At 41.5% G+C, this 10926-nt stretch overlaps 1 protein-coding gene across 2 annotated transcripts in view; it reads right to left on the minus strand.

Annotated features, from left to right (window-relative positions):
• Window positions 1-10698, minus strand: part of cfap91 (cilia and flagella associated protein 91) — an 87315-nt gene extending 76617 nt beyond the window's left edge. For both annotated transcript variants that reach the window (XM_048540092.2, XM_048540091.2), the window contains exons 1-3: window positions 10423-10698; window positions 5312-5388; window positions 2700-2857 (exon numbers count right to left, since the gene is read on the minus strand). In XM_048540092.2, coding sequence (XP_048396049.1) covers window positions 2700-2857; window positions 5312-5388; window positions 10423-10498 — 311 coding nt within the window. In that variant the 5' untranslated portion in view covers window positions 10499-10698. The remainder of the gene's footprint in view (window positions 1-2699; window positions 2858-5311; window positions 5389-10422) is intronic.
• Window positions 10699-10926: the final 228 nt, after the last annotated feature.

Consider the following 10926-nt stretch of genomic DNA (forward strand, 5'->3'; position numbering starts at 1 on the left):
GATTGAAATAGAATTCAAAAACAATAGTTGGTATGTAATGCTCTCAGCCAAGGGGACTATCAGGATGGGGCCATTTAATTGGGGTATAGGGTGCTGGGGAGTGGGGGAACCTGTTACTCAGGGAACATCCTTCCCCATCCTGCTGCTACCACCGGTTGAGGGTCGTTAAGTGGGTAAAAAATTAATGGCAATTTAAAGGCCTCACCCTTCAACAGTGTTTAACCAGCCCTGGCACAGCTGTTGCTAGCAGAGCTTAAAAGCAAACCAGCAGGGTCTAGGCTATGGGGAGGGGTGGTGTAACAGTGGCAAAGATTGACAGACCATCTGCAACAACACCCCACCCTCCTACTTGCACCTGTGGCCTGGGCTTCTTTGCTGATCTAGGGCCTCTGACAGTTGCACTGCCAGCAGTGTTTGCTTGCATATCCTGCAATGGACACTGCTGACGTCTGATTGGCCAGCAGATTTTAGAGATTGAACTTCTGTGCCCAGTTGATACAAAGAAAGCTACTAATGCCTCAAGGGCACATAATTTCGCCAAAGTGGTGCAGGGACCTTGTTGTTTTTCCAGCTAGTAACTGAGGCCACAGTTATCTGCAAAACAGTAAATACTGTCCACATTGACTGTGAGCCCACAAGACAGAGGAGCAAAAATAGGTCATTCCGCTCATTCAGTCTGCTCCAGCATTCAAATGGGATTGTAGTTAATTTAATAATCCTCAACTCCATTTTCTTGCCTTTTCCCCATAAGCCTTGATTTCTGATTAAAAATCTTTCTATGGTGCCTGGAAAATATTAAAGATCCAGACTCTACTGGTCTCTGTAATAAAGAAATCCACAGATTCATTACCCTCTGACAGAAGAAATTCCTCTTCATCCCAGTCCTCACTAGAAACCCCTTACTGAGATTATGCCCCCTGGTCCTAGGATCTCCCACAAAGGGAAATAACCTCTCTGCATCGACCTTGTCAAGTAGCCTAAGAACCTTTTATGTTTCTCTCATTCTTGTAAACTCCAACGAATACGGCCTATTCCAATCTACTCAATCTCTCCTCACAGGTCAATTCCTAAAGACCTGGAATCAATCAGGTGAAACTTCTCTGGACTGGGTCTAAAGCCACTTTTCTTCAATAAGGGGACAAAACTATTCATAGTATTCTAGGTGTAGTCTAACTATAGTCTTGTATTTTCTAGCCAGTCTTGCCTATTTTCATATGCTGTTCCCTTCAAAGTAAAGACTGACATCCTATTTGCACTGTGGCTTTCTGCAGTTTTTCTATGGAAATAATATTCAGCTCTGCTACTGTTCTTGACAAAATGCATAACCCTACATTATATCCCATCTGCCAAGTTTTTGCCTGTCTATAAGCCCTCTGCATGCTCCCTCTGTCATCCTTACCATTTGCTTTTACAACTATTCTTGTGTCATCTGAAAATTTCACTTTCCTCATCTAAGTCATGAATATATATTGAATATAATTATAGCCCTAGTACTCATGTCACTGCCACTTTATGAGGCAGAGGTTGCCAACCTTAAAATGCCACCCTAATCCTACCTCCCTGTTGTCTATCAGTGAGCCAATATTCTATTCCTGCTAACATACTACCTCCAATGCCGTGGGCTCTTACTACATAGCCTAGTAGGTGCTATTTTATCAAGTGTCTTCTTGAAATCCAAATATATTATATCCTTTTATCTATCTTGCTTGTACTCCCTTCAAAATAATTCTAATAAATTTTTAGGCATGATTTCCCTTCCATGAAGCCACGCAGGCTCTGTTTCGTTATGTTATTTCTAAACGCTCCGATATCACATCCTTTATATTAGACTCCAACATTTTCCCATAACACACATTCAGCTAACTGCCCTATTGTTACCTGCTATTTATCTCCCTCCCTTTTTGAATGAAGATGTCATATTGGCAGTTTTCCAATCCATCTACACTTTTCCAGAACCTAAGGATTGGAAGATTACTACCAGTGTATTGACTATCTCTGTAGCTACTCCTTTTAATATCTTAGGATATTACTCAGGTCTAGGAGATTTATTTTCAGTCTCCATTAGTTTCCTAGTGCTTTTTGTCATGATACGTCTTGCATTTATTTTCTCTCTCTCTTTGGCCCTTGATTATTTAGTATTTTTGGAATGCTCTCAGTGCGTTCTACCATGAGACTGAATTGATGTGTTTATTAAACATCTCTGCCATTCATTGGTTCCCCATTATTATTTGCCTGTCTCATTCTCCAAGGAGCTTACGTTTACTGCTCCCTCTCAAACCGAATGCTAAACTCGAGAATATTTTACTCTGAGATCATTTACTTAACCTGCCCCATTAAACAACACTGATCAAAAATAGATCGAAAATACCTGGATGAATCTCAAACATACTGTTGTAAGAAACTGGTCAAACTAACTCTATGAACTCTTCCTCCGTCAATCTGACTTTCCAAATCTACTTGAAGACTAAAGTCACCCATGAGTAATGTACCACCTTTTGTAATATGGTCTCACTATCTCCCTATTTATTCTGAGTTATAGTATAGTTTTGGATAAGCCTTTCTTCAAGAACTACTATTTTTCAAACAGGTAGCCATAGCAAGAAATGCTCTTTAAATATGTATGAGTTTTAAGATTTACTTATTATAAACTTTACATGTAATTGATGATTTAGCTCATCTAAAAAGAACATAGCAATTACACTGCCAGTTGCTTGATGGCTTCTTGTTTTTTCTCTCTATATCCTCTCCAACGTTGATCAACAAATTTTGGGACAGGGTCATTGCAATCTAGCTGAACGGAGTAGCTTGGGAAACGTTCCAAATTACTGAACATGGTCTTATAGTCAGGTACTTTCTTCTGCGTGATTGAAAGAAATGTACAGAATTTGTGATAGTTAGACCCAGGCAACTATTCAAAGCACATTAACTAACATAAATGAATACCACAATACAATAACATCAAATTAATACATAAGTATGAGAATTCAATGTAGCAAGCATTTCTGCATTTCAATCTCCATATTTGAAAAGCACACTGTTGACCTTAGTGGCAGTAAATTCTCCTTAAGTAAATGCCAGTAAGTAATAATTTGTCACTGATTCAATAATTTAGCAGTTCACTACTTCTTTAGAAGTATTTCATTTGCCACATGGCATTTCAGACATTTTGTAACCTACGTTGTACTCATGGTCTCCTGAATACCAATATTTCTGCAGAAAATTTTTTTTGCTTTTGAATTCTTGATAGGATAACAATTTATGGCATTACCCAAAAACATGACATTTAGGCATATTTTCAAAAACCATGAATCTCAAAAAAATCCAGTTACAGGTTAGAGTTTATGAAAATCAAAATCTCGGGTTTTGAAGGAGCATTAGCATCCAAAAACATATTACATGTGTGAATGCAATTTTAAAAAAAGGCTCTTTTCTTGGCAAATTTTAGAAAAACACCAGTGGCATGGTCAAAACAGAAATACATATTGGATGCCATGCAATATAGCAACACAATGATGAGGATATTCCTGAAATTGTCAGTAAAATAGAGTCATAGTGTCATACAGCATGGAAACAGACCCTTCCGTCCAATCGGTCCATGCTGAACATAATCCCAAACTAAACTAGTCCCACCTGCCTGCTCCTGGCCCATATTCCTCCAAACCTATCCTATTCATATATCCATCCAAATGTCTTTTTAATGTTGTAATTACATCCGCATCTACCACTTCATTAGGAAGTTCATTCCACATGAACCACCCTCCATATAAAATATTTGCCTCATGTCTTTTCTAAAATCCCTCTCCTCTCACCTTAAAAATGTGCCTCTTAGTCTTGAAATTCTCCATCTTAGGCAAAAGATAACTACCATCAACTCTATCTAAACTTCTCATTATTTCATAAACTTCTATCAGGTCACCTCTCAACCTCCTGCGCTCCAGTGAAAAAAGTTGCAGCCTATCCAGCCTTTCCTAGTAACTCAAACATTCCATACCCAGCAACATCCTGGTAAATTTTTTCCGAACCCTCTCTAGTGAAAGCCCATTTGTCTGCTCCAACAACCCTCCCTCACTATTGCTATCTGCTGCAGGAGGTCCCATAGAACTGCTCACCTCCCTTGTTCGGTGCCTGGACCCCAGCACCGAAGCCATCGTTGGTGGTTTCATCATTATAAGGCTGAAGTATTTGCAACTATCTTCAGCCAGAGGTGTCAAGTGGATAATCCCACTGAGGATTGCAGCATCACAGATGCCAGTCTTCAGCCAATTCAATTCATTCAATGTGATATCAAGAAACAGTTGGAAGGTTGGACTGCAAAGCCTCTCGACCTTACTATTATTCTAGCAGTAGTACTAAAGATTTGTGTTCCAGAATCTGCCATACATCTTGCCTGGCTGTTCCAGTATTGCTACCACACTGGCATCTACTAAGCGATATGGAAAATTGCCCAGATCTGTCCAGTCCACAAAAAAAACAGAATAAATCCAACCTGGCCAGCCACCCATTGCCTGTGGCAAGAGAAAATGAACAGCTGAATACTTTTTTAAATGTAGAAGAGAGAGAGTCCTTGCCCATGAATCATAAAAAGCTAGCATCCAAATTCAGCAGATAATGGGGAAGGCAAAAAATATTTCAAAGAAAATGAAGTATAAAACCACGGAGCATTTGCTAAAATCACACAAGGCTCTAGTCAGACCACAAGTGCATGTTACCTAGAATGGTGACGAAACGTCTGAAAACTAACCTTCCAGCTCAGCGAGCAAACTCACATCCAGAATTCTGATATCAAAACTCAATTTATCAATTTACAATTACCAACAGGTCAGGAATAAAAATAAAAAATGCTGGAAAGACTCAGCAGATCTGGAAATGTCTACAGAGAGAAAATCAAACTTAACATTTCAAATCAAATTACTTTTCTTTTATGATATCCATAAAATGAGCAGTCTTCTTGAGGACAATCCACAGCAGTGTCTGAGAGAACAAAAGAATTTGTCTGCCAGGAGGAACAGTACAGTCAGCAGTATAAATTATTGTTTATACATTTCAGGGGTATCTCAGAACATGATCAAAGCAGACATGCTATCTGAGGAAACCCCAAAACTCAAAACTATAGATCAAATGCTTTTCCAGACAAAAATAATGACAGCAGAAGATTCTAGACAATAATGTCTTTGCTATGATTGTTACTTAACATATTTCTGCACATTTCAACCATAACTTGTAGAACATACCAGCAAGATCACACCTTCAAACATTTCAGTGAATAATTTATTTTTCAGATTGCATCATGTTGATAAAATGCAGTACTCACGAATCTGTTAGCGGACATGCATGCCTTCATGGACATTTTGGCATGATCTTTCTCACTAGCTAGCGAATACAAAGGATCTGTGGTGGACAAGAGTTATTGGTTATTCAATGGCTCATCAGAATTTTTTTTAAACATGATAAGAAGTATTTATGTATAAAATTACAAAAGGCAAGACTACTTTAGGAGTCATATATACAAATCTTTCAGCTTTAACTAGTCAGCTTGTTCCTAAGGACTAATTCAAATGTAATATCAATTTTCACTACCTCTCAATCTGTGATATTTACATTGTTATGTAATTCATAAAAAAGTAAATTACATTTAGATTCTGAGAAGCTACCATTTCTGAATACCATACAGCCAGTTTAAAAACAAATAAAAGGTAAAATGGGCAGAGGCCTGGCAAGGAAATCAGTGGCTAGAAATTCAAGCTGGGCCACTGCATTGCAGAATGTAGCATAATTGCCTGCAAGCTCTACTAATCTCATACCTTCACCAATTGTAGGGGTCCTTGGAATTTTGGGACCAAGGGAAGAAATTTTCACCCTGCCATGTTCTTTTGTGTCAATGCCATTGCAAATTGTGCTTGACCACAAAGTGGAGGAGAACAAAGGTCAGGGCTGTTGCTCTTTTTGGGGTTGAACACTATATGTGTTACAAAACAGAATCCAGAAAAACACATACAAAAACAGAAATTGCTGGAGAAACTCCTTAGGTCTGGCAGTATCTGTGAAGAGAAAACAGAATTAATGCTTCGAATCCAGCGACCCTTCTTCAGAACTGATAGAGTTAGAAAAAGGTGGTAATCTTGCTGATGAGTGGGGAGGAAAAGGAATGAGTGGGTAGGCAGAGTTGGAGCCCCAAGAGACAGAAGGTGAAAAATGTTAGGCAGACAAAGATAGTGAGCCAGGGAGGAAAAGAAGCTAGCTAGGTGATAATGGATGTGAATGGGTGAAAATGGGTTGGCTGAGCTGAAAGCAACAAGACTCGGGTGCTGGGTTGGGTAACAGTCATAGAAGCAGGTGTTCATACTCTAAAATTATTAAACTCTACATTGTGCCAAAGACTGTAATGCTCCCAATACAGAAGATGAAGTGTTGCTCATCTAGCTTGCACTGAGCCTCACTGGAACACTGCAGCAGGTCGGAGACAGATATGCTAGCAGGGCAATATAGTGGTGTGATGAAATGGCAGGCAAGCGTGGAGTTATTTTTACAGATGGAACATAGGTAATAGGGTCTGCAAGGCAATCCACCAGTTTGTGTTTCGTCTTCCAAATATTCAGGAGACCCCATTGTGAGAAATAAATTCAGTAGAATAGTGAAGTGCAGGTTAATCACAGCTTCACCTGGAAGGTGTGCCTGGGCCCTTGAGGTATGATGAGATAAATGGGAAGGTGCTATTGGAGGCTTCTTTTCCCTGGCTTACTATCTCAAACCTGTTGTCTACCCAACTTTTTTCTTTCCTCTCTTTCTGGGTTCCTTCTCCACCTATTTGCTCAGTCCTCCCCTCCATCAGCATAAATACCACCGTTTCCTAGCTGCTATCATTTCTCAAGAAGGATCGTTGGAGTTGAAACAACTCTGGTTCTCTCCATAGATACTGCCAGACCTGCTGTGTTTCTCCAGCAATTTCTGATTTGGTTTGTTTCAGATTTCCAGCATCCATAATTAGACCTTAAGACCATAAGACATAGGAGCAGAAATTAGGCCATTCAGCCCATTGAGCCTGCTCTGCTATTCAATCATGGCTGATAAGTTTCTCAACCCCATTCTACTGCTTTCTTCCTATAACCCCTGATCCCCTTGACCTCCATGACAATCAAGAACCTATCTATCTCCATCTTAAATATACTCAAGGACATGGCCTCCACAGCCTTCTGTGGGAGTGAGTTCCATAGATTCATCACTCTCTGACTGAAGAAGTTTCTTCTTATCTCCATTCTAAGAGATCTTCTCTTTACAGAGGTCCTAGTCTCTCCTACCAATGGAAACTTCTTCCCAACATCCACTTTGTCCAGGCCATTCAGTACTCAGTAAGTTTCAATCAGATCCCTCCTCATCCTTATAAACTCCATCAAGTATAGACCTGGAGTCCTCATATGTTAAGCTTTACATTCTTGGGACCATTCTCGTGAACATCCTCTGAACCCACTCCAGAGCCAGTACATCCTTCCAGAGATATGGGGCCCAGAGCCTTCTACAGCCTCAGAAGTACATCCCTGATTTTATATTCAAGTCCTCTCAAAATAAGTGCCAAAGTTGCATTTGCCTTCCTAACAACTGACTCAACCTGCAAGTTTACCTTGAGAGAATCCTGGGCTTGAACTTCCATGTGTCTTTACAATTCAGACTTCTGAATTTTCTCCCCAATTAGAAAATTGTCCATTCTTCTATTCTTCCTAACAAAGTGCATGACCTGACACTTTCCCGCATTGTACTCCAATTGCCACTTCTTTGCCCACTCTCCTAACCTGTCCAAATCTTTCTGAGGCCTCCTTGCCTCATCAATTCTACCTGTCTCTCGACGTATCTTTGTAGCATCTGCAAACTTCGCCAGAATGCCCTCAGTGAAAAGTTATGGTCCCAACAATGACCCTTGTGGAACACCACTTATGATTGCCATCCGGAGAAAGACCATTTTAACCCCACTTTCTGAATACTGCTAGACAGCCAATCTTCTATCCATGCTAGCATCTTGCCTCAAATACCATGGACCCTTATCATACTCAGCAGCCTTCTGTGCGGCACCTTGTCAAAGGCCTTCTTGAAGTCCAGGTAGATAACACCCATTGACTCTCCTTGGTCTAAACTGCATGTTACTTCCTCAAAGAATCCTAACAGATTCATCAGGCATGACCTTCCCTTGATGAAGCCTTGCTGACTTTACCCTATTTTACCATGCACTTCCAAGTATTCAGAAATCTCATCCTTCACAAAGGACTTCAAAATCTTACCCACAACCAAGGTTAAGCTAATTGGCCTGTAATTTTCCATTTTTTGCCTTACTCCCTTTTTAAACATGGGTGTCACATTAGTGATTTTCCAGTCCTCTGGGACCCTCCCTGATTATAGCAATTCCTGAAAGATCACCACCAATGCCTCCACTATCTGCTTAGCTATCTCCTCAAGAACTCTGGGGTGTAGTTGATCTGATCCAGGCTATTCATCCAGCTTCAGGTCATTCAGTTTTTCTAGCACCTTCTCCGTGGAGATGGCCACCATATTCAGCTCTGCCCCCTGACTCTCTTGAATCTTTAGGATATTACTTGTGGCTTCCACTGATGCGTGACGCAAAGTTACTATTCAGTTCCTCAGCCATTACCTTGTTCCCCACTACTATCTCTGCAGCGCCATTTTCCATCAAGCCAATGTCCATTTTCACCTCTCTTTTGCCCTTTATATATCTAAAGAAACTCTTACAGTCTTCTTTTATATTACTGACTAGGTTACCCTCATATTTAATCTTCTCCCTGTTTACTTCTTTCTTTGTTGCCCTCTGTTAGTCTTTGTAAGCTTCCCAGTCCTCTGGTTACCCACTGCCCTTTGCTGCATTATATGCTCTCTTTTTTGCTTTTACACTATCCCTGACTTCCCATGGCTGCCTCATCTTGTGCCCCAGCTCTACTGTTTGGAGGCCCACACATAACTCTAATTATGTTTTCTTTTATCTTTGCTGCTCCTCAGCTCTACTCATACAGATTCTACACCATCTGACCCTACTTTGTTTCTTACTATTGTTTTAACTTCATTTCTTACTAATAAGGCAACCCTAACCCTCTACCCACCTGCCTATCTTTTCGATAGGATGTATATTTTTGGATATTCAGCTCCAAATCCTAATCGCCTTGCAGTCATGTCTCTGTGATACCCACCATGTCATACCTGCCAATTTTGATCAGTGCCACAAGCTCATTTACCTTATTTGTTCAGGGTGGCACAGCAGGTCAGTGGTTAGCACTGCTGCCACACAACGCCAGGGACCTGGGTTTGATTCTAGCCTCGGGCTATTGTCTGTGTGGAGTTTGTACATTCTCCCCATGTCTGTGTGGGTTTCCTCCAGGTGCTCTGGTTTCCTTCCGCAGTCCATAGATGTGCAAGGTAGGTCGATTGGTCGTGCTAAATTTACCATGATGCTCAGGGATGTTTAGGTTAGGTCGGTTAGACATGGAAAAGTGGGGGAATGGGCCTGGGTAGGATGCTTTTCTAAGGGGCAGTGTGGACTTGTTAGGCCAAATGGCCTGTTTCCACGCTGTAGGGAATCTATGATTCCATTCTATTATACTGCTTGCACTCAGGTATAACATCTTCAATCCTGTATTAACCATCCCTCTTCTCACTGTCATTCCTTTGTCCAGTGCCCTTGAAGTTTTGATTCCAAACCGTTCCAAACACTCTATCCTCTGTGTCTCCACTGGAGACTTTAATAACCACTCCTGAGTTCTCCTTTCCTGTCATTTTCTTTTTCATATTTTTCCACACAACTGAATTTGCCCTTGCAGATATTAATCTGCTGCCTTGTTCCCCACTGGGGAAAGTTTTACCCTTCTCTTCCCCGCCACCACTTTCTAGTTTGAAGTCCTGTTGACGAACCTATTTACTAGTTCTTTGTTTTACAGAAAATAGACAATCCATTAAGTCTGGAGACTCACAATTGTGAGACTTGAAATAGGAAGAAAGAGTAAGTAAACATGATCGAGAGCGGAATGTTTCAGACTCCTGGGACATTGGGGCCAGCATGAGACCTATTCAAGATGAGATGGTTGGCACCTGAACGGAACTGCCACTGAAATTAGGGCCTGCGCCGACCTGGTACCGCCCGTCTCCTGCGACACACCGAGACGAATCTGTACCTCCGAGTCCGGAGAATGCAGCAGCAACAGGCTGAGGGCTGAACTGCTGAAACAGGTTTGCCATCTCTCCACCGACAAGACTTGTGCACATAAGGAAAGGCAGGGTTGCACGGCTAAGGAAAAGGAGAATGAAAACTGCGAACAAATCAAAGGGGAGGAGGTTCTTTTGCAAAAAAAAACAAAAACGAAATGATAAAGAAAGGTAACTGGGCACTGTGATAGTACGACAGCGCTGGAGACATGCAGTGGTCTGCCTTACCGTAGATGTAGTCATGGGGTCTCTCGGGTTTGAACCGTTGTTTCTCCCGCAGGCTTTGGGTCATGGTGAAACTCATGGTGCCGCACCCGCTGAGACGCCAACTGTCCTCTCCGATGTCTTTTTTTAGTGGAGCCTGTCAAAAGGCATTGATTGCAGTTTATCCGTTTAAATTCCCCCTTTTCTTGCGCCGGAGGAATCCGTTCACCTACAACGACAAACCTTGTTTGTAGCGTGCGGTAACCATAACGACAGCGGCAGCTTGGGAGGGTGTTGGGATGAGAGACCTGCAGCGGATCTAACATCCACAGACACCGCCACCTATCGATTAGCGCGTTCACAGCAACTCGTCGGGTTTCCGGACAAAGCAATTCCGCAATTAGCGTCAACTTTCCCAGCCCAACCCCTCATATTTAGAAGGATACTACTCTGGTTCTAAGTACTTTCCTTCCCCTCCTGAATACACAGGGAAAGGATGATAGACTTTGTGCAGTAGTTATCTACCAG

This window comes from Stegostoma tigrinum, chromosome 12 (genome assembly GCF_030684315.1).
Source record: "Stegostoma tigrinum isolate sSteTig4 chromosome 12, sSteTig4.hap1, whole genome shotgun sequence".
In the NCBI taxonomy this organism is placed as follows: Eukaryota; Metazoa; Chordata; class Chondrichthyes; order Orectolobiformes; family Stegostomatidae; genus Stegostoma; species Stegostoma tigrinum.